Here is a 24,048-nt window from a genome sequence, read left to right on the forward strand (position 1 = left end):
CTATAAACAATATAAAATAGCATTCCATTATTAACAAGCCAATTATAAATAAAGTTGAGAGCCTATCATGCACTTATCTCTGTGGATGATATAAGAAATAATGACCTTCCCTTGGTCTCAAAAAGCAATTCTGCTAAAATTCTCCTTTTGCTCTAAAATGCAAATTTCACGAGAAATGACAAAACACATTCTTTGCTCAAAAGCTGTACATGAAGGCTATTTAGATGTGACTTCACAAACACAACATACACATATTAACTGTAGCTGGGTATGTGTTATCTGGCAGACAGCCGTGACAGAATAATATGTGAGGCTAAAATAAGTAGAACTCAAACAAACCATATGTACAAAAGAAAATAGTTTTAACAGATGCCTCACTGTTAGAGTTTCATGTGCCATATTTTGGTAGATGATGATTTGAATTGCTCTTCCACACCAATGCAAAGCCCTCAGTTTAACAGTAGAAATTGGAAAGAAACTTTGACCAATAAGCTGCCCACTTATAGGAAGATGGCGCCATATATGCAAGTGAATTCCACTGGGACAGATTACCCAAAGGAACACATTTGCTTCATCAATGAGAAACACTGCCTGCCAGTCACTGTGTATTTAAGACACTAAGCCCCTAAACAAGGAGGCTCATTATCTTACTCAATAAGGCTGCTATTTCAGGATCAGGATCCATAATGACATTTTGCATGAGGCAGGGGAAGGATAGAAAATACATGTTCACACGACCTAGATGGTTTGGCTAACAAACAAGTAGGCTGCAAATTCTTGAAGAAACGTGTTGAGTTACAAATTCTCTCTCCAAGGGAAATCCAGTGAAAGCTGACCATTTTGAGAAAGAACACTGAGCCCTGACTTCACAGCTGTTAGAAATAGTTGCCATTTTAAAGGCTAGAAATTATACAGAGTTAGGCAACCAGCCAAAAATAACTAAGCACAGGAAGAATTTCCTAACATTGAGGGTCTTTCCTCAAAGACATTGGTCACTGATATAAATGATACAATTTTATTCAGAAACATTTAAAAACCGATTGGGTTTTCATTGGTTTTGTATAAGAAGAAAGTAGGTGATGAAGGTGACAGTAGGTGAAGAGCTATATAAAATATGCACCTTAGACTCATTATGGTTCTATGAAAACCTGATTCCTTGTCTCCTCCAAAATATCTATCAATATTAATCACATTGCAATATTAATCACATTGAAAAACATTATCGCATCCTAAAACTGTCTTTGTTTTTCCATACCTAAAAGTTATCTATGGCTGTCTATATTAGTTTAACCACTAATTTGCTTTTTATTCTTCCTTCTTATTATTTTGTATGTCTACTTTTTCTGGGAATTTGAGAATAAATTCAGCATTGACAGTTCACAGTGAAATATTTTTGCAATTTGTATTTTTTTTAACAGTGGGTAAATAATTTTGTTTGGGTCCTAAAAATGTTATCAGTCGACTTCTTTCAACTTTCAGTAGGCTCAGACTTTGAGGAAGTTAATCATGGATCAGATCATTCTAGGCCACTTTATAGAAGAGGCCTAAGATGTAATCATGTAAAAGCACATTGCTTTGATATGCACACCTGCTGACTTTGTGAATTTATAACATGTTTATAAGCATCTAATAATGAAATGAATAAGGCACCTTAGTGACAGTTTCCTTTTTAAATTAATAGTTTCACAAGAAGAGTGAGCATGTGATTCTTGTGACATCATTAAAGAGAAGCTGATTCTCACTCCAAACAAAAAGGAATAAAACCTGAATGCCTGAATTGGGGAATTGGGATTGTCATGTATACACTGATGTGTATAAAATTGATGACTAATAAGGACCTGCTGTATACAAAAATAAATAAAATTAAATTAAAAAATTAAACAACAACAACAAAAAATCAAAAAAAAAAAGAAAAAAAAAAAACCTGAATGCCTTATATGATAGATAAGAACACTACTTCATATCTGAGGGATTTCAACTTTAAACAGATTTTGACAAACCAAGAGATAATTCTTTCAATAAATGCCATTGATAAAAAGAAAGAAAGTGTTAAATTTATAACAGGCTTCTATTTTTCTCTGTCTTTTTAATGTTTTAAAAATTAAACAGATAAGAGAAAAATAACCTACATTTTTTAAACATATGTGAAATACACATTAGAGAATGAAGTCCAAAATGTAGACATTTCATTGCTCACTCACATACAATATATGTGCAGCAGTAGTTAGCTGACTCTGCATTTTATGTCAACCATCTGGCACCATGTCTTTCCCCAATGTGTCCCATATGTTACATAAAGTTTGGAGCATGTATAAAAACGTGTACATAGGCGTATGTATGTGTGTGTTTCCGGGAAGGGAGGAAACAAACAATAGCCTTCATAATTTTAATAAAAGCTGCTATTTAGAACATATGAAAGTTTACTGTTTTTACAGAAGCTTAAATATCTTTAGTGAGCCTTTATAAAATGTGTCCTGCCTCATGGCCTTTAAATCTGACAGCAGCTGGCGATATACATTTTCTGGGTGATGATCCATGTTGATGCAGCTGTTGCCATAGTAACAACACTGGCTGAAGCATCTACTTCAGGTTCAACTAGTTGAGCATGGCTCTTTCCCTTAAATGAGTACCAATGGCCTATAACTTTTAATAATGAGTACCTACCATCTAGATTGCCAGTGAAAATAAAATCGAATTTAAACTCTGTAAAAGTTTGAGAGAGAAGATAATTTTCAACTGCACAAATAGTGAACTCATATCCATCCATCCGAAGGCATAGTTCTAAAAATGATTAGTGTTTCAGAAAATCGAGGGCTTGTGCTCCAAAGGAAGGAAGTCTGCATTGGAAAACATACATCTGTCTACAGTATAACTACAATAAGTCTCTGATGTACTTTCACTGATTTCATTTGGCTGTGGGTGAGTTCTCATCCATCTGCACTTCTGTACTCTTCTTATCAAAGCCTGAAAAACTTGTTAGGTTGTAATATGGTTAGAAGTTTCTTTATTGATAGGACAATATTAAATGTTCAGCAATCAGTATTAAAGGGGAGTTAGGGTTTCTATTAGCCTTATTAAGTTACCTATTCTAGTTTATAAAAACTAAAATGATAAAATTTGTTATTATATAATTTGTTCACATCCATCTTTCAACATTTAAAAAAAAAACACTTCCCATTTGAAGCATAAACTTACATGTACCTGACTTCTTAGAGTTTTGTGTTTTCAACTTTCCAATGTGAATTACTTTACTCCACATTTAAACATAAATTGAAATAGAAGAACAGCTTCTTCATTTTTTCCTTTCTTTCAAAGGGAAGAGAGACAAAGCAACTTACGTATGTTTGAATTTAGAAACTTACAGGATATCTCTCCTTTTTGATGGTGGTTATGTAACTTTTGCCTTAAGAACAGACATCCTTTATTTTCTGTCTATGGAAATACATTATCTTGGTTTTTAAACTTTCTTGCATGCCCTCTGCATGTTATGTATGCATGTCAGTTACAAAAATACCTTTATATCTTTAAAAAGTCATGTTGGAAATTTACTAAGGAGAAAGGAAAAAGAAGTTAAAAAAAAAGGAAGCAAACCAACAAGATAGCTAACTATGGTGTAATCTATTTCTACTTGCTCTCCAAATGACCTTGGTTGAATTCCAATCCTTTTCTAATCCAGTCACTCCAAATTGGATCCACTTGTCTTTCTCATTAATGACTGAATCTTTCTTGCCACTATGAACTTTGCTCACTTCAACCATAGAAATACAACCAGCATCTAAGCCCAGTGACAGCACTCAGCCTTCTGTTACAAACACTATACATTTTAATTTATGAAGATGATATGGCATGTTTATCATATCTCCATAATTATAAAAATAGAAAATTAGCTAATGTCTGAGAAACTTTTTTCTTAAGTAACAACGAATTTATTATACATTTTACAGACATGGGACTGAGTATAGAGCCTGTTTGCACTAGATGCTCCCCTGCTGGCCTGGAAGCAGGCAAGAACCAAACCAGTTTCCTCTCTCTTCTCCTTCCCCAAATAATTTTGCTTTGGGGGCCACACAGAGAAAACCTGGAAGTCAGCTGTTAAGGGGAGGCTGAATGGGTGGAATGATGGGCCCAGCGCCCCAGTGCAGTTCTCAATTTTACATTTTACATAATCTATTGAATTTCTGTACAATGTATTCTTTGAAGAAAAAACATGGTTCTTAAAAATATTTAAAAATTTGTAAACCACATTAGATTATTCCTTTCCAAATGCTACTATGAGTTCATAACAATCTATCCGTTTACACTAGGCTGTGATCCAAAAATGGGTGCATTTGGATAATTTGAAATTAATAAAATGAGTAACAATGTCAGTTCCTATGTTGGTCCCTCTGACCTCAAATGCATGACAACATAAGGGCTAGATATGCCCTCATAATTATCAGCTGATATTAATGAGGTAGTTATAGTAATAAGTATATAATCATGGCCTTGATCACATAAGATCAGGGTATAAATAAGATACCCTATGTATATTGTTATATGTCATAAAACAATGTCTAGATAGTTCATAAAGAGCTTTAACAATTGATGTTAATGAACTAAATAGAATTTGTGGAATTTCATAAGTACCCTCGTGTTGGAATATTCATGTGTCTTGCAGACTTAACGACCTCCTCAAACTTCTCCATACTTTCTTCAATAGCACAGTTAATATTCTTCTTGCTAAAGGGTTCAGAGGCAGCACCAAAAACGGAGATCTCAGTGGCTCCTGCAGCAACCTGAAAAATACAAATCAAAGGCCAAAGCTAGTAATTCCAAAAACATAAACAAGAGCAGCAGAAGCAATGTTAACTACTCTATAAAGGGATACTTGAATTCTTTAACATTCTCCTTAAAATTTAAAATTAGATTTCTCTCAACTTGCTGCATACACCCTTTTGAAATGTAAAAATATTTTATGATAGCACAATAATTCCACAAACTACAACACTTATAAATCACAGAATATACAATGATGATGTTCCAATTTAATCTTGCCTTTCCTAAAAGTTATCCTCAGCAATATTTTAACCTTAATTATGGAAAATACTAGCACCCCAATGAAACCTCTTGATATCTATGGAAAACTTTGTTTTTACCCAATTATTAAAATTGAGGCTAGTAAATGTTTTGTTTTTCTTCTCTTCTTACCATCCAACAGGAAAATATTTTTCCAAGTCATCATTTAGATTTTGCTCCAAATTTTCTCCCTATCTCTTAATCTCACTTCCACTGTTTCATACCTTGACTGTGACAACCAAACTATTGCATGTCTTAAGACCTTAATCCTCTTGCCAGTCTTCAAATCCAAAATGTCGACCTAATCAATTCTCCCTTTTGCCCCTTTGGCCATCTTCTCTCCTCCCTCCAGGCTTCCCAGTGCTTGTTTTCAACGTCAAGCCTCCTAGTTTTCCAGCTGGATTTTTAAGACTTTCTATTAATATATCTCTAGCACTGTACCTAGATTCCCCTTTCTCTCTGATACCCTATTATTACATTAAGAAAAAAAATTCCATCATCTCTCCTCCAACATTTAAAAAAAAAATACTGGTTTCCACTCTTCTATCCAAAATAAATTTTAACCTTTAAAATTAAAATTCTGTGGATAAACAAGTTCCTACTGTATAGCACAGGGAGCTATATTCAGTATCTTATGATAAACCATAATGGAAAAGAATATTAAAAAAGAACGTATATATATATATATATATATATATATATATATGTATAACTGAATCACTTGGCTGTACAGCAGAAATTAACACAACATTGTAAATCAACTATACTTCACTTTTTAAATTTTTTTTTAATTTAACTAAATTAAAGTACTATTTATTGGACACCTACTGTGTGCTGGTGTTGTATTTTGCATGCCCTATTTCTAATCCACAAACAATCTTGTAAATGAGGTATTATTATGGCGATTTTACAGATGAGAAAACTGCGGCTCAAAGAGGCTAAAACACTAATAGGAGGTCCCAAGGCTAGTAAAAGTTCTGGGGCCATGTTTCAAACACAGGCTTGCTTGACTCCCAAGCCAAGGTTTCTCCTATTACTTTCTAAGCTACCCTGAGGGTATACTCTCATATCTTTCTCAAGGTGGTTACATTCCCAACTTCTTTAGGACTGGATGACAGCAATATTATAATTTCTTAAAAGGCCTCTGTCTTTCTTTACAATGTGATAAAATTTGTATTAATTCAAATAAAAGAAAAGTGGTTTCACAAGATACACTAACAGGTGATATGCCAACTAGCACCCATAATTTCAACTTCATGCAACCCAGTCACAAATACAAAAGTGAAAAATATCCATTAACACCAAAAATAGCTGCTGCTCAACTTTTACAATACAGCCATGTAAGCATTAAACCTCAGGCCTTTACTTAAAACTACACTGATTCTTCTAGTATGTGTAATTACGAAAGCTTCTTGGCATATAAATTCCCAAGGCACATAGGATTGGAAGAAACAAACCGGAAGACAAATAAGGAAAGTTGGTAGAGGCAATTCCAAAGACAGTGATTAGCTCCATGTAGAGGGCAGGAACAACAGCAACCTCAGAAAAAGTGACAAAATAATTATCCACTACAATAATATTAATAATTATAATATCGTATTGGGAAATCTTTGTTATATTTTGTATTCCTTGTTTAAGTGGGGAGCGCAAAATATACTTTCAAAAGAATTTCATCAAAATGGGTAATTGTATTTCTGTGCTTTAATTCTTGAATGGTTAGACTGGAAGAGCCGTGATGTACAGCATTTTAGTCTCAACAATGCCACAAGGTCACTGATCTCCATGTACCTGCATTACGGGTATTAGTGATAGTATTTATGCAGGATAACAAGGGAGTCACATATCACACCAATTTAACTTTGAAAAGATCTTTACAACAAGAAGCATATCAGTTTTAGAAAAATTAGTAGCACACTTACAGCACGGTGGAAACCCTGAAGATTAGGAGTAAGGACAGGATATCGAATTCCTGGATATTGACGAATGCCCTTCATCACTTCAGTGTGATCTGCCATCTTAAACACATAATAGTTATATAGAGATATGGGACTTGGAATATTCTATCAAGCATGTTTTTAGTTTTTCAGGAGGTTATAATAATACAGGCAATTATATTCTATCAAGTCCTGTTTGAAATAGCAAAACCATGCCAGATAAGTAGTTCTCAATGTCATAAATACATAATAACTAGATCTGGGTGTAACGTCCTCACATAACAGGATCTGGATAAGTGACTGATTACAGGCAGTCAGGAATTCTGAACTCTGGTGTTTTCACTTGACTGATCTTTATTCTCTTCCTTTCATTTTATGGTCAAGACTCCAATACCCCTGATAGTGGGAAGAGTTTGAAAGGCCATAGGCTGTACATTTACCTTCCACATGAAAATTTTACATCCAAATAATTTTTAATGTATGAAATTTTACAATATTTAGCAAAGCGTAAATTACACATGTCCATTAGAAGAATTTAACAAGGCTGAGACCCTAGTATATTATTGGTTTTAGTTAGTAACAGTCATAATGCTTTACGTAGTTCTACCCTTGAGTTACTATTTGTTCTTATAACGTGAACAAATAAATACAATGGAGCACACAGCAGGAAACTCAGCCTACAAAGACTTTATTTTGTATATTTTCTATGAATCTATTAAAAAAAAGCCAACTTTGAATTAAAATATCAAATTTACCAGTTTGCTATAAAGTCTATAATTTAGCCTCCTAGAGCAATAACTGATGATCAAATCCCATAATCATCACATAGAGAAATTACCATTGACATAACCATGAGCTTTGCATATTGAAGAATAATAAATTATGACATGAACAATAAATATAAGAAATAATATATAAACAATGAAAAGTATACGAAATGAACGTGGAGAAAGCTGTAAAAACATGCACCAAACCAAACTTTGTATCTTCAGTATGGGAACGGTTGAGGGAAGACTTGTTTTTTTCTCTATATACCTTGACTTGTTAAAATAAGCATGTATTATTTTTAATTTAAAAGGAAATAAAAGTAAATTAGAGTATAAATTCTTTTATTAGCATAGCTACACATTTTTTTTTGAATGTGAAATGTTACAATATTTACTCTTACTGGTCCATTGGTCTTATTGACTCTGAGTTAAATGCCAGTAGAATTCAATTTAATACTTTTAATGATTATTATTTGGAATAATTAAATGAATTTTTAAATACATTTTAAATTTAAAATTAAATATCAAAGATGCAAAAAAGCACTTCCCACTGACTGCCATCATGCCTTGTTGACATTTAAGCTTTCATGTTTCATTCAATCCAAACACATTTAATTCTGTCTAAAATTTCATTCTTGTTCACTTATTTCTTAGAGATCACAGTCACCATTGCCCACCCCATAGCTGCATCCTTCAAAAAGACCATCCACCACAGACATCTACGATACATAAAAGCCAAAGCTTATTTTATTCTAAGCCTATTTCACTTTAACTCAGAGGTTTATTGAACATTAACTGTGTCCAAAGCCCTATGCTAGGCCCTGTGGGAAATATAAACACTGGAAAGTAACGTCCTTGAACTGAGTAATTTGCAATATAGTTTGGGAGATCAAAGAGATGCACTAGGAAAGTTAACAATTCAAAAAAATATACTGGTTGTGAACAAGAGCACAGTTTATAAGAGTTCAGCATGGGGAAAGGTTGGCAGGGCCTATACTAATCTAGGAAAGTTTAAAAGAGTATATGGGATAAGAACTACAGTCCCTAATATGACATAATGACAATTTTTTTAAATGGCCACAGCAGTATTTCCAATCCCACGTGTTCTTCCAAAACCTCACCGATCTCCATCAAGAAATGGATGCTATTTATCATCCGCTTGAACCTAGGCAGGCTTGTGATTGCTCCAACCAATAGAGCATAGCAAAAATAATGCCACGTGAATTATGAGGCTAGCTTGTGAAAAAGGATAGAGCTTCTATATGGCTTTCTCCTTGGGGGAAGCCACTATGGGAAAGTCAGCTGATCTGCTCTGAGAAAAACTAGCTCCTGCACAACAGCCACAGGAAGAGGCCCACATGGAGAGCCCCATGTGAAGAGGAGGTGAGCCCCCAGCCAACAGTCAACACTAATCCTAATCCTAACCTTAACCCTAACCGTAACCCTAACCCTAACCCTTAAACTTGTGATTGAAGGAGCTCCAGATGATTCAGCCTGAGGCCCCAGACTTTGTGTACCAGAGACAACTTTGCTCCTGTACCCTATTCAAATTCTGACCCTAAGATTTGATGAGCATGGCAAATGTTTATTGACACCACTAAATTATCAGATAGGGCTTCCCTGGTGACGCAGTGGTTGAGAATCTGCCTGCCAATGCAGGGGACACGGGTTCGAGCCCTGGTTTGGGAAGATCCCACATGCCGCGGAGCAGCTGGGCCCGTGAGCCACAACTACTGAGCCTGCGCGTCTGGAGCCTGTGCTCCGCAACAAGAGAGGCCGCGACAGTGAGAGGCCTGCGCACCGCGATGAAGAGTGGCCCCCGCTTGCCGCAACTGGAGAAAGCCCTCGCACAGAAACGAAGACCCAACACAGCCAAAAATAAATAAATAAATAATTAATTAATTAAAAAAAAATTCTCAGATAATTCATTACAAAGCCATAAAGGCTGAAACACTGAAAAATCATAGGGTTGGAAAAGAGGAAGAGGTGGGTGTAGCAGTAGGAATACACTATCCGGCTAGAAAAGATTATTGGTAAACAATCAAGAAATAGATTATAAATTAAGACAGGGGGCCACACACTGTGATGTGTCTTGAGTTAGGTTCACATTATTCTAAAAATTCAGGATTTATTGTGAAGACAATAGAAAGCCATGAAGAGTGGGTGCTGAATTAGCAAGGGAAGACTGGGATAGATGCAGTATTTTAGAAAGATTAACTTGGGAGAGGCGCAGAGGGCAGTCAAGAGAAAAGAGAGGCAATTCTCAGGTAATGGTGAGGATGCAGCCTGTGACAAGTTCCACTGCAGAGAAATGACACTGGGAATGGGACTACCAGAGAAAAATTAATAGGACACAGTGGCTGGTAGTACAAGGAAGGTGACTTTACTCAAAAATGTAATCCTCACTCTTTTATAACTTCTTTTTAAAATAGCTAACATTTATGCAGACTTCAACACAGTTCTTGATTATATATCACGAATTTAGCCTTTGTGTCTGAGGCTAGAGTGTGAGCTCTGTCTCTCTGTCTCTGTCTCTCTGTGTCTCTCTCTCTCACACACATGTTACATGCAAACATGCACTCACAAATTATCATAAAAAATTTAGAGCACTTATTCCTAATTTCAATCAGAAAGACAAGTAAAGTTACTGCTAGTTTTAGGACATTGTAATGAAATCTAAAACACTCTTACTAGAGAATAATGTTCATTGATATTACTAATACTCATGTCTAACTAAACACAGTATGTTTATTTATGAGACACATTTACATTAACATGATAACAGAAATCAATAAAGAGTGCTTCTCAAACCAATATGCAGTTAGAGAATAAGGTATGGCAGTGTATCACAGCATGAAGGAGACAAGACAAATTTTAATCTTCAAGAAATATAGGTCATATTAACCTGTAAGTGATTATTTCACTCTATATGTAGTTTAACAAAAATCTTGAATCATTATGTAGAAATTTATGTAATTAAACTGTGACTTAATAGATATTTCAATCAGCAGAACTAGAAAATAAGCAGAGATGACAGTAATCAAATTCCCAGGTCATGAAAGCTAAACTTTGATAATCATTGAAGATATCTTAATGAAATTATGATAAATACATTAATTAGAATCCAACAAATCAGAACATTTTCCTTTTTAAAAACAACCACACAATAATGAGGTCATTTAAGACATAATAATATTCTGTCTAAATTTGGTCAATAAAGACAATTATGTAAAGAGCTTTAGGAAATCATGATAGGATGTAATTTTATTACAGTGAATAAAATAGAGCAGGTTTCAATTAAAGGTATAAAATCCTTGCTTTACTTTATTTTTTTACTCAGAGAATTTATATTATACTTCAATCTTGATGTTATTTTAATGTCTAAAGTTTAACTATTAGTCAAACAATAATAGAACTATTCCTTTACAGTACTATTTTGACATCTTAACAAAATCTTTCTACATCTGGTTTGAATTAACATATTTTTAAGATTTTGCTGTAACTTTTCATTTAAGATCATAAAAATTCCCATTATTTGGTTAGTAACAGGATTTGCCATCATCTGGCCACGGTGTGTGAATGGCCATACCTACCTAGCCAATCAAACAGGCTATACCATGGTGAATCAATTGTTCTAGGTATCCAAATTTTGATATGGATTCAAATAGTCACAATAATTGTGCAACAATTTGCAAGCATCTTAAAGATATGCAAAAATCACAAAAATTAGAATGTAATTTTTAGAGCTTTTATTTAGAGCTTTTATTTTACTTGCTACTAACTCTATCATGGGGTGATTATATTTGGACACACCACATTACACATATTTAGACATTTTACTAATACTTTGTCATCTGAATACAATAAGCTCTCCTAAATATTTATGCTTTCAATGTGTTCTCCAGACAACAGCAATGGCTAAAATATAGTTTAAGCATTGTTAAGTGCTCATTCGAATTCCCTGAGATTATTGGAATTTCAAAATAATGCATATGAGTATATATTTTACAAATAGACTATAAAATTTGTCATTGGTGGATACAAAAGCTAATTTTAAAATATCGTGAGACCTTAAAATGCCCTTCAATGTTTGGATATTGAATATTGACTCATTTCAACATTTTATACACTTATAATATATCTAACATTTCGGCATTAAAAAATGAAGCAGAGGTAGTCTATATAATATAACACACAGGCTAGTGGTGGGAAATGTGTGTGTATGTGTGTGTGTGTACATACCAAAATACAAAATAATACAAATGCCATGTGATCTGAAGTTCTATTAAGCAGGTAAGGAAGTATTTTTCTTTGCAACCTAAAGTAGAATAATGACAAATATTTAAGCTAACCCTTATCTAGGCCAAATGTAAATAACTCAGGGGCCTGTTTTTTAAAGGAGCAAAATATTCATAGAGTTTAATGGAGCAAGACTATTCATAAAGTATGATATTATTAAAAAATAGTCATAAAGCACAAGTATTCATATATTATATATGCAAATATAATTTCTATGATAAATTATACTCTAGTATACTATAAAAAGAAAGGGTTCAATAAGCCCAAACTTAAAACATAATTGTTTATTAAAATTCTCCACATAATTATGGAGTGAGATATTCTATAGAAATTAATTTTTAAATTCATACCCTTCTTTCACTTTCAAGTCCAATGAAATGAAAAGTAAAAGTATCTATTACCCTTTACCTCTCTTCTGAATAACAGTTGATAGAGAAAACAGAATATTCATTGAGTAAATTTTGTTCAGTTCCAACTGAATATATGTTGTGTGAGATGTTCATTTAGAATCTAATCATTGATGAACATTTTTTTTTCCTTTTCCTAGAACAAGTATAATTACAAAGATATCACATTGTACAGGTCATTAAGTTCCAGAGGTGCATTTACTATAAATTTTTTATGTGAAAGTCTCACACACGTGTATGACACATAAAACTTTTACCTTTATTATTTTAACTCAGTAAGAGTGAGTCAATAAGGAGAATGCAAACTTCCTCAGAGGAGCTGAGTTGTTTTGCATCACCAAAGAAATTATTCAATACATCATGGTGGCTCTGGTGAGGCAACTGTATTGTGTGATGGAGTAGAATTACTCAGAGTTGAAGTTAGCACTGTTTTTAAATGGCAAATGTGTTTAGAGTAGAATCTAAAATCCATGTAAGTAGAATCTAAAATCCATGTAATCTAAAATCCAGGTAAGATACTCCATCTTTACAGCAATATCTGTAAAGTTGTATAACTTGACCACCTCTTTTACCACTGGATCTTGCAACCTAAATATAAAACTCTGCTTTGTTTCCTCTTCTCTCTGCCTTGGTCCAGTCAATATGACCAAGTCAAGCATCATCAATGGGCGAGCTTTACCCACTTTTCCTTCCTTCCCTCCACTCACCTGCTAAAGCGCTCAAATTATTTCCCTCTCTTGCCATCTAACAAGTCCTTCTCCTGATTCTTTCCCATGATGTATGAAGGAGAAGGAGGAAGGTGAGAAGTGGTAGGAAAAAGAGAACAAGATAGCCAGAAAAATTTAAGTAATCTAGAGAGTCATGATGTTGGAGAGGGACAGGATGGGTTTGGGAGCTTTGTTTTGGTGGCAAGATTATTTTACTGCTCTGGAGCAGTGAAGAAGTGTGAGAAGAGAAGACAAAAGGACAATTACACAAAGTGTTGCTCTAATCTAATCTATAGAGTGAGTCTCCTGTAATGGTCTTCAAGTAATGCACATAAAGATGGGAAGACCATTTAATTCATTTAGGTTGCCATATTATATTTCTTTTTTAAAAATATTTTATTTTATATTGGAGTATAGTTGATTTACAATGTTGTGTTAGTTTCAAGTGTACAGCAAAGTGCTTCACTTATACATATACATATATCTATTCTTTTTCAAATCCTTTTCCCATTTAGGTTATTACAGAATATTGAATATAGTTCCCTGTGCTATACAGTAGATCCTTGTTGATTATCTATTTTATATATAGTAGTGTGTATATGTTAATCCCAAACTCCTAATTTTCCTTATGTGTAAATCCAGGCACAGACTTTGCTACTTGGGAGAATTCACAATGCTGTGCTCTCCAAGAATATTGGTGTAAATATTCTCATATATTTAGTATCTATAAAATATATTATATAACATAAAATAGAGTACTCAACTGTACCTCCTACTAAAAGTGTCACTCTAGAGTTAAGCCAAGAGTCCTGTGATATCTGGCACCAGAGGTATGTAAATATTTGAGGAAAAACAAGTTTCAAAATATACAGAGCCAGAAGCTAGTCTACAGAAAATTGTTCCAAACATCACATCTGTAAAACTGTAAGTGAATGAATCAGTTGGCATCAATGTCAAATTAAATGGAAGTCCTTTCTTATCAGAAATATATTCAATATACAGTATATACAATTATAAATAAAGTGTTCATATTTTTGCTTTTATTTTTTTATGAAAATCACATAGAATAGAATATATATATCAAAATTCTTCACTGCGAAGGACAAAAAACTACAGTAATTATTCTAAAACAATATATCTGTGTATAAGGTTACACATCACAAAGTATTAGATTGCATCTTAGCATGACATTACAAATAATGAATTATTAAACTGAAATACACCCTCCTAACCTCTCAATAATAAAAAAAAAATCTTGATCAATGGTGCAAGAGAAAAGACAGTCTTTCTTAATGAGATATCATTCCTTCTTTTTTCAGCTAGTCAATTTATGTCATCCTCCAATATTCACAATATTCAACTCAAAAACTCCTCTTATAAGACATTCTCAACAACCAGCTTGATTTCCACATCTGTTTACAGCCATAGTTCTTTGTGTGTGTATATCTATCCATCTATCTATCTATCTATCTATCTATCTATCTATCTATCTATCTATTTATAGTTACTCTTATCAAATTTTGTATAATTTATACTGATTTATGTAACTTTCTCCCTAACTAAATTATTAGCTCCTTGAAGACTTCACTCAAAAGAGACATTTAATAAAGCTTGTCGAATTGAACTGAAATCTCTCCTCCTTGCCCTTTATTCTAGTTTGCATTCAATTTGAGTTCAATCCACTTTGAATCATGATTCTTTTTCTCCACTAATTCTAAGATTTTATTATTAATAATGATGGTTACAATGATAAAAGCAAACATTTACTTTATGCCGGTCTACATGGCAGGTCTCTATGTGTTGAGTCCTTTACGTGCATTATCTCCTCAAACATTTTTAACCACCCAATGAGAGGGACAGTTTCTGTAGAAGAAGAAGTAGACAGAGATGGAAAGGATGAGGAGAATCACCCAGTGAGTCGGGGAGGGGGAACGGGATCCAGGTCTGTCTGACTGTAAAGCACACTCTCTAATTCCTCTTTTTTAAGCACATCCTCCATACTGTCTAAATATCTTCTCTCTCCTCATCTTAGTCATTGCTCAAGATGTTTTGCACCACAATATCAAGGGAAGAATTCCTAGAAAGATCCCACCCTCAGGCTGAACAGTTTTGAGAGTATGTGTTTTCATCAAACCCAGTGTCTCCCAAACTGGATTGATCATCAAAACTATTTAAGGTTCTCCTAAAAAAAAAAAAAAAAAAAAAAAAAAACAGATTCCTTGGGTTCATCAGTACAGATTCTATTCTGTTCAGCTGAAGGACCCAGGAATCTGTTGTTCCTAAAACTTCTCAGGAGATGTCAGACATCAACAAATCTGGGAATCGTGGTTTCAGTCACAAAGGCCACCAGTTAGGCTGGAGGGAGGTCAAATCAATGCATCCAAGCCCAAGCCCACCCATACCTGCATCAAGATGGGACACCTCATTTTATTTTTATTCAGAGATGAATCCAGATTTTGTGGATCTGAAATTATTGCTATTTGGAAGGGAGCCTTTTAAAAAAAAAAAAAACTCAAAAATCTCTAACTTTTGTAAATTTTACTGAAACACATGACCAGGTGAGAACATTGCTAGGGCCCCATCCAGGGTCTTGGGAGGAAACTATACAAATATTTTGTGGTAATTTTCCTGTCTGTATTGTATATTGAGGTTCTAAATAAAGTTTCATCCAGGGTGAAAAAAGTTCCATTGATTAAAAAAAAATAATAACATTTCGGAGACTCCAAGCCTGTTTGAAATTTCCTACCTTGCTCTTAGTCATATTATCAAGATAGTTAAGAATCTATCTGAAATAAAGATCCATGGTGTCTACAGTATTTCTTTTCCTTACCATTTGAGTTCAGTTTGGCATGTCTTATTCTTGGTATATCCATAATATTTCTGGGTATATTTATTTTTATAAAGTCTCTGCTAAATAAACCATCTTAAATTTTGCCAGGAAATAGATTTATCCTCATGGACCTATAACCTCACTAATACACTGTGCTGAATAGTTTTTTTTTAAATATATTTGAAGGATTTTTTTTACCCCACCATCACCCAGGACAGCATTCAGATCTCTTCAAAATGAGCAGACAATATCAGAAGGTGTTTGCATACTATCTCCACTGACTAGATGATATCTCCCTTATGGTAATACTTTTCCTTATGCAGCAGGAAGGATGGATACAGGACGTGTCATTTCTTCAACACATGCCACAGATTACTATACAAATGTAAATAATGTGGTTTCAGAACCTATAACTCAAAACTCAATTTGAGCAGTAACTCCTCTTAAAGGTAACACATTCGTAAATTCAGCCATGAGAACAAAAAATGGGACTAAGCACCCTTCCTGACAGCCATAAGTGAAAACTCTTTACCCAGCCATGAATAGCTTATAGCCTGGGTACGCTAACCCTGTCTCATTCACAGACTCTTTCCACAAACCCCATATATCTTAACCTCAGTAGCACAGAGGAAATCTTGGTCTGCTTGAAGAAGTAAGACAGTTTTAATAAATCACAGTCTTACAATAATAAACACAGGAAATCTCTGGAAAATTGAACATCTAGTTTTTTTTTTTTTTTCTACCCAGTACCCTGTCTTGGCTGCCACTGCTAAAATGGTCTGACACCATACTCACAAAACTTCTTAAGTCCAGAAGCCTAAAAACTAATTTGGGCTGGTGTATAATTTCCTGTGCTTCCTTATTTAACATTACCTTTGTGTTATAAGGGCCTCTGTACCTCCCTCTATGGGAAGGAATGCGCAGGCTTCTCAGGAGTGACCCAAGCAAGTAGCTTACATGACCCACACTCTTTTACTGTGAAACCTGTAAGCCATTTTCATCATAATCTATTAATGTCTACAAATATTCATTTTTAAATTATAAAATAAACCCAATCTACCCAATGGATTTGTGGGTTATACACTGGGAGACCAATGTTCCAGACAGAGAAACCAGAGTCATCTTATTCAATAACGTTTCCCGTTTCCTAAGGCAAACATAACAAATATGCATTAGTGATTCTTTGTTCGGGTCAATGCCTTTGGTGACCACCCTCCTGGTCGTCCCATGTCAAAACAATCATGTTCCCAACATGACTCTGAAGTAGGGGCAAGAAGTCTCAAAGCTCCCAGTATAATTTTCTTTCCATTCAACTGTGTTGCCTCTCATATATCATGCCTTTGTGTTTGTTAATAACACTGTCAACAGTGTTATTTCTCATGCATGGGAGCAGAAGTGACTTTTAAAATACTGTGTCTAATTGTATTCATTCTCAATGACTGTAAATGGACTTTCCCCTCTATACTTACACTTCCTTCTGGAAGCCCCCCTGCCCACAGTGGAGAGCTGCGCTGGTGAGCAGAGGGGAAGCTTGGGAGGTTTGAGGCAGACCATCTCACTGGCAATAAGAGAGCACTGTAGCAAAAAAGTTCTTGTTATGCTGGCAAGCAATGCAGTCACAATAGCCTGTAAGATCTAACTGCAATGATTTGACATCATATGGCTCTGAAGAGCTCTGTCTGGCTAAGCAGTACAGAAGACAAAACTTGAAAAGCCTGGACAGACAACCTCTTAAAGATAAACTGTTTAACATATTTGGATTCCTAGGTTCTATTTTATGACAGCTCATTTACAGATATTCACGTGATTTTATAACCCTATTATATGAGTCAATTTTTTTTTTAGTGATTTCATTCTCATTACCCATTTTAACTTTACAATTGGGTCATTATACAGATATTGCTATCAACCACACATTATTCAATTTTTGAGTCCAAAAAAGAATTCAATGCAGTGTTTAACAGAGACACAATAAAAGCAGTGAATGGGTGAATAAATGAATGGAAAGAATCCAAGGCATAAAGGATGAAAATACTTTGCCAAATCATATCAGAAATAAGTAAGAGTCAGGTCTCAGATTTTCTGTCAGAAAATGTGTATGTTGTTATTTCTAACCAGATACAATGATGTCACTGAAAGCTCAGGAAACCTACAACCTGGAGGACTTGTGAAGAAATAACTATTTTGGGATTACTAAGAAATATGTTTCTTACTATATACTATAAGCTGAATTCAATACATGATGCATCAATCTTGACTAAGAACAGTGTTAAAATTTCTTGATAGTCCCACATCACAGCAGTACAAGGTCTGGAGTAAGTAATATTAACGCTCTCAAGTTGTTAGTGTGAATTTGCTTCAATATGTTGATATTTCAAAGAGTACTTAATTTAGTTTATAAAGCAAACAGGAATGTGAGTGCCTAGAACAATTAAAGCAGCTCAGTTATAACCTCTGAACTTTTGCCTTTACAAATTTGAAGTTATCCAAGATATTTATAAAATGAACAGCATTCTTCAAAAGAATGTCCTATACATTGACAATGAACAAATAGCTAAAATTCATAGATGTTACAAAATACTCTATTATTCTAAAAATATAATTCCAATCAGCCTTTAATTTGATAAATTGGGTATTCAGGATAAATGAGGTTGGATAAAAATTTTTAAGTATAAGAATGTAAATGTTTTATATTTACTCTAAGTGAAAAAATTATACATTTGTATTCCTTTTATTTTATCAAATATGGAAGAAGTGAAATGTTAGCATATATATGTCTCATTAATGTGTCAGTTTGAAATATAAAACTAACCTACTGCTTAATATTATTTTTGGAATGTAATGTTACTTCTAGCATTCAGATTTATCTAATTTCCTATGTTTACTATTCCATATGACTCCTAGAGAACTTTCCAGCAATTTAACCAGGCAATATTAGATCAGTGTGCATGTAGTGTGTGTGTGTGTCTGTCTGTCTGTGTGTATATCTAAAAATTAGGAAAAAATACTTTATTTTTATTTTAAAAAATTAACTGGAATCATAATTCTTTATAAACATATCAACAAAACATGTCTTTTAAAACCATAATCAGTTTAAAAATAATTAGTATATGTTTCATTTTCAGTGTTCAACGTACAAGGATCGTGAATTCTTAAAAACAAGTGATGCCTGGCATACTTAAAACTTATGATCGAAACAGTCCACATTTAATCTTAACACTTTAAACTTTAAACCTGGTTTTCACTAATGGCTGTGATTCTTCCCGTAAGAGTCATAACCGTGGCACCCAGGAAATACTTTAGTTCCTTGGAGTCTGGTCCACAGGACAAACTCTGCTTCTCTTAAAGTGGATTGCATGTTAAGTGGCTTAGTCAGGAGTTATATTAATGGAATTAGTTTATAGTAAAATAAGATTGACAAACTAATCAGCATAATGCAGAAAATGCCATTAAAAAGTTAGAATCAAGTCTTTCTGTGCCAAACTGTACTCTATTCAGCTTTTATGCAATTGTATTATATGCACGACCTTTCAAACTGTCGCTGCATACTGATAATTCATGGTCCAATTTTAATATAATTTTAATCAGATATAAAAATGGAATTTTCATATGATCAAAATGCCTTTAAAAGTTTCTTTCTTTCATGGGTAAACTTAGAGAAAATTTGATAAACAATATAATTGAATAAAAAGTGAGATAAAGTATTTTATTTGAACATTTTTGGTACATTTCATAAATCTAAGAACCAAAAAAACCAAATTTTTAGTCAAAATGTAATTGATCAGATTAAACAATTAGAAAAGCAGTGCATGCTGAGCATAGTAAATCTTTGAGTAGAATCATAGTTTTTGGCTTCATAAGGAAAAAAGTCTAAAAAAATATTGAATTATACCCTACGATGTGAAAAAAAATAAGAAAATCTAACCAGTAGAATTGTGACATTATTGTTTTTCATTATAAGCTTTGCTTTTTGCTTTGCACACAGAGGTGAAATTACATCTTAGGTCGAGAATAAGTTACTGTTGAATGCCAAGTAATATGTACAGTGCTAGCAACTCATTTTTTTTCCAATTTTGTTCCAAAGTATAACCTTAAACAAGTTCAAAAAAAAAAAAAAAATGTAGTGCTCACAATCCTAATAAAAAGAAGAAAACATTTTCATATTTCCATGTTCTTTTCTGAGAGAGACAAAGATGTTTTAAAAATCCGTGACTATGCTTTAGGCAATTTGCATGCCCTCTGTGATAACAGTAGCAATGACGTAATTGAAGGATGGAACCACTCTAAAATATTGCATTTCAGGTTAATCACTCAAATAACAACCTGACTCCCATGTGAGGCAACACAATTGTATATAGGGAGTGGATAGGAGTCAGGTAAACATTAGCAGCCCTGAGAGTACTAAAATATCTATTATTTTTTTGGAATTTGGGGGTTTCACAATGCAGAACCCGCTTTTCTACCAGCTGTATTTATTCTTTAATTATCAGTAAGAAAAAGCACATGTAGAACTAGATTAATTACTAGATCATTTTAAAAGACATAAGTGTCACAGATTAGAAAAATGGCTCCAATGATATCTCCCCACCCATGTGTTCCTCTACAACACCCCTCCCCAGTCTAGAGGTGGCATGGATCCCCTCCCTTTGAAACTGGGTGGCTTTGTAACTACATCAACTAATATGGTATGGAAAAGTGATGCTAGAAAATTTATAAGGCTTGGCTATAAAAGGCATACCATGTTTGCTTGTCTCTTGGAACACTTACCTTTGCAACTCTAAATCACCATGTGATATCCAAACTAGCCTATCTGGATGAAAGGACTCCTGTAACCCCACGAAATGGGAACTGCGATCTTGTAAATGTCACCAGGCTCCTCTCTGGGCCGATGGCAGAGGGCAACTCCTCTGGGATGAGACTCACAGAAGATGAAATTACCCTGCCAAGGACACTGTACCTTATAAGCAAAAGAATTCCAGGGCTCTCCCCAAAAGCTCTCCACACCAGTTCTTCCACTTTCTCTCTCCTTCAATCACACTCACACACACACACACACACACACACACACTCAACATCTCTGCCAAATTACCCCCTTCCTTGCCTCTTCACACACCCATCCCCCTCAAAAAGAGCAGAACAAGAAAAAGAAGCCAGGGGCGCTCAGGAGCAGAAGCTACAGCCTCCTGCGCCTCATCCATGTAAATCTAAATCTTAAACTTCAATCCAGTAAATGTGTTTTCATTACCGATAAAGCATTAATTGCATCACCACTAAAAGGAGGGCAGGGAAAAGTTTACACATTCCTTCCTGCTTACACTGTGCTTGGGCCATATTTTTTAGTGTTAGACTGATCGGTAAATAATTTTTACAGCCTTTTATGTATATTTCTTTCTACTTTACAGAGAAAATCTATTTCTGCCGCTTGCTGATGTGGGCAGACTTGCGACCCACCCATTCCAACAGTTAAAAGTTAATGAAATGGAGAGCAAATATTTACAACTGAGACTTTGTATACGGCAGACATAAACATACAGTGTCTTGTAATTTTCATGTATTCTTATTTTTAAATAAATGATATTCACTTTAATCACTCATGTGAATGAACGTGTTTAAAACCAAATGGTTACATTAAAGATAATGGAAAACTCTAGTTCACCTTCAAAAATTATTGTATTTATAATGATTTAAAAGGCTCATTACTGAGAGCCACATTCCAAAGTTGCAGTAAACCCATCGAGTTTTTATAAACACATTTTCTTTCTACTCTTACTGCTGTTCGCTCCACTGAAGTAAGGGGCTATGTGGACTCATTTCAAATGTCCTTAGATTATATGTCACTCTAAGGAAACCCTTTTTCCAGATAAGTTGTAAAGAACATATATTTTTTAATGGCAAGTATTTTATCATCTCTGGCCATTTATATTATAGGTGTGGGATCCTGTTTTATGTGACACCCTGCTACTGTGGAACTTTTCTTTCAGCTGCTTTAGTTAGAAAAGCTGTTGCCAAACAAAACAGTAGGAGGGAAGCTGTAAAAACGTTTTGAAATGCTAAAAAAAGAAATAAGTGAGCAAGCAGCAATCTAAACATAAACTGGAGGACTCTTCCCATGACCCACGTTTAAGGGAAAGAAACAGAAGAAGATGCAGAGAATTAACAGAATACCAATTTCGAGCCACATTCAGGATCTTTAGAAGGATTAGAAATTATTCAGAAAATTACATGTAAGCTGGTGCACTAAAATCGTTCTCTCGCAAATCTCAGACATTATTTTGAGCTAGACAAGCCTGGTGTCATGACATTTTCTCAAACAATGAGAGGTCATAGAACCTGGAAAAGAATACGTATATGTATAACTGAATCACTTTGCTGTCCACCTGAAAATAATACAACGTTGTAAATCAACAATACTTCAATAAAAACTAAATTATTTTTTTTTTAAATGAGAGGTTATAATATAAAAGTTCAAATTACCATTATGAGTTAGTTGTGTTGATTTAAGGCCTTTTTCATTAGCATCAGAACAATGAAATCGGCAGTTACATAATGAGATGACCTCCAACCACAGCAATAGAAAAGGCTCACTCAGGCAAGCTCAGTGAAATCTATAATCCAAACACCACTATAGAAAATCAAATTGTAAAAAATGGGATGCTCTCAAGACTGCTCTTTGAAAAACCCTTGATGTGTTATGTAATATGTGACCAGTATAACTTTGGAAGTTCAATCTGATATTATCTTTGATCCAGGCACACTGCTCTTTTACAAATATGTGATTTATTTAAAACACTCCTTTTTCTTTCTTTTTTTTTTTTTTTTTGACTTGGAATGCATGTAACCAGATGAGTATTAAAAGTTAAATATATAACATATTCCTTAGTATTTGAAGGATGAGTACCTTTATTTATTTTTTTTTTCCGAGCCAATATTTAAACTAAACACATACCTCAATCTTTAAGAAAAAGGGTGTTTATCCCAGAGAAGGTAACTGAGTTGCATGGAAACTGGAATAAGTCAGTCAGTTGTCTGTCGGTCAGGCATATGCTCAGATAACACTGATGAGCCTGGTTGGAGCCAGGTGCCCTGGACTCTGGGCATCCACAGACAGGGACTCATTCATGGGCTTTATTGCCCTAAACCCTCCCAGGCTGCAGGCTTCGTTGCTGGGATTCCCAAGGTTCAAGGAGGTTAAGTCACTTACTCCAGCTCCAGACAGAGTGTAGACAGAACACAGAACAGAGGTACCTCTGCCCTGCCACAGCTGTCCCCACGAGCTTGTGGGGAATTCCGTCATTTATTCGATAATACTTTGAGCCTAAGCCGAGTTCATTACATCTCAATAGGTTAAGTCAATGAATCATGTTATTTTATAGTGTCATCATATGTATCTACTTCCTGTGAGGCCAGAAGGCATTTTCCTATTACTGCTCACAGAGGGACGCCTTCCCTTTGTTTTGTCCCTTTTTTCTTTTAAGTAGCTGTTCAAGGAGAAGAGTGGCTCTCTGCAAGGGGCTCTAGTATCGTCCTTCTAAATGTCCCGGGTTGTGTCCTAGATGAGACTGAAGAATAATCCATCGAACAATTCCAGTATTGCGGAATAAGAGAATTTCCTGAGCATCACTGTGGTCAAGAGGCGTATTTTGTAGGCAGCTTCACAAAACCATTGGGAAATAAAAGTATCTTGAAAAGGACTAGGAAAATATAAAATCTGAAATATAACTTTTGTTGGTAATCATTAATGTTACCTGTCCTCCTTCCTAAACTTTACTCTGAAATTACACCAGCGTATCCAGTTTCTCTCCAACAATAATCAAATACGTGAAAAGAGCATTAACTAAATCAAATAAAGAGGCAATGTCATGAAGACTTAAAGATGATAAAGGGTCTCACGTGACAGCTAGTAAAATAATAATAGCTCACATTTTACAAAATGACAAGTCAAGGAAATATGTCTAGTCTCATCAAGCTGTTTGTGTCTTCCTAAGGAATATATTTGTGGCCTTCATAACACAAGACCAAATATGTGATCAAAAAGTAAGAGTCACTTGT

General features: G+C 34.4%; 1 protein-coding gene across 3 annotated transcripts in view; it reads right to left on the bottom strand.

Moving 5' to 3' along the window:
• HMGCLL1 (3-hydroxy-3-methylglutaryl-CoA lyase like 1) overlaps positions 1-24,048 on the bottom strand; it is a 144,083-nt gene that overhangs the window by 70,214 nt on the left and 49,821 nt on the right. Inside the window, exons 1-3 of one of the 3 annotated variants that reach the window (XM_082414354.1) lie at positions 8,424-9,663; positions 6,975-7,070; positions 4,627-4,775 (exon numbers count right to left, since the gene is read on the bottom strand). In XM_082414354.1, the coding sequence (XP_082270480.1) occupies positions 4,627-4,775; positions 6,975-7,070; positions 8,424-8,486 (308 nt within the window). In that variant the 5' untranslated portion in view covers positions 8,487-9,663. Of the gene's footprint in view, positions 1-4,626; positions 4,776-6,974; positions 7,071-8,423; positions 9,664-24,048 lie in introns of those variants that run through there. The other 2 variants (XM_082414352.1, XM_082414353.1) reach the window with 2 other exon arrangements.

Source organism: Balaenoptera physalus, assembly GCF_965194825.1.
Source record: "Balaenoptera physalus genome assembly, chromosome: 11".
Taxonomy (NCBI): Eukaryota; Metazoa; Chordata; class Mammalia; order Artiodactyla; family Balaenopteridae; genus Balaenoptera; species Balaenoptera physalus.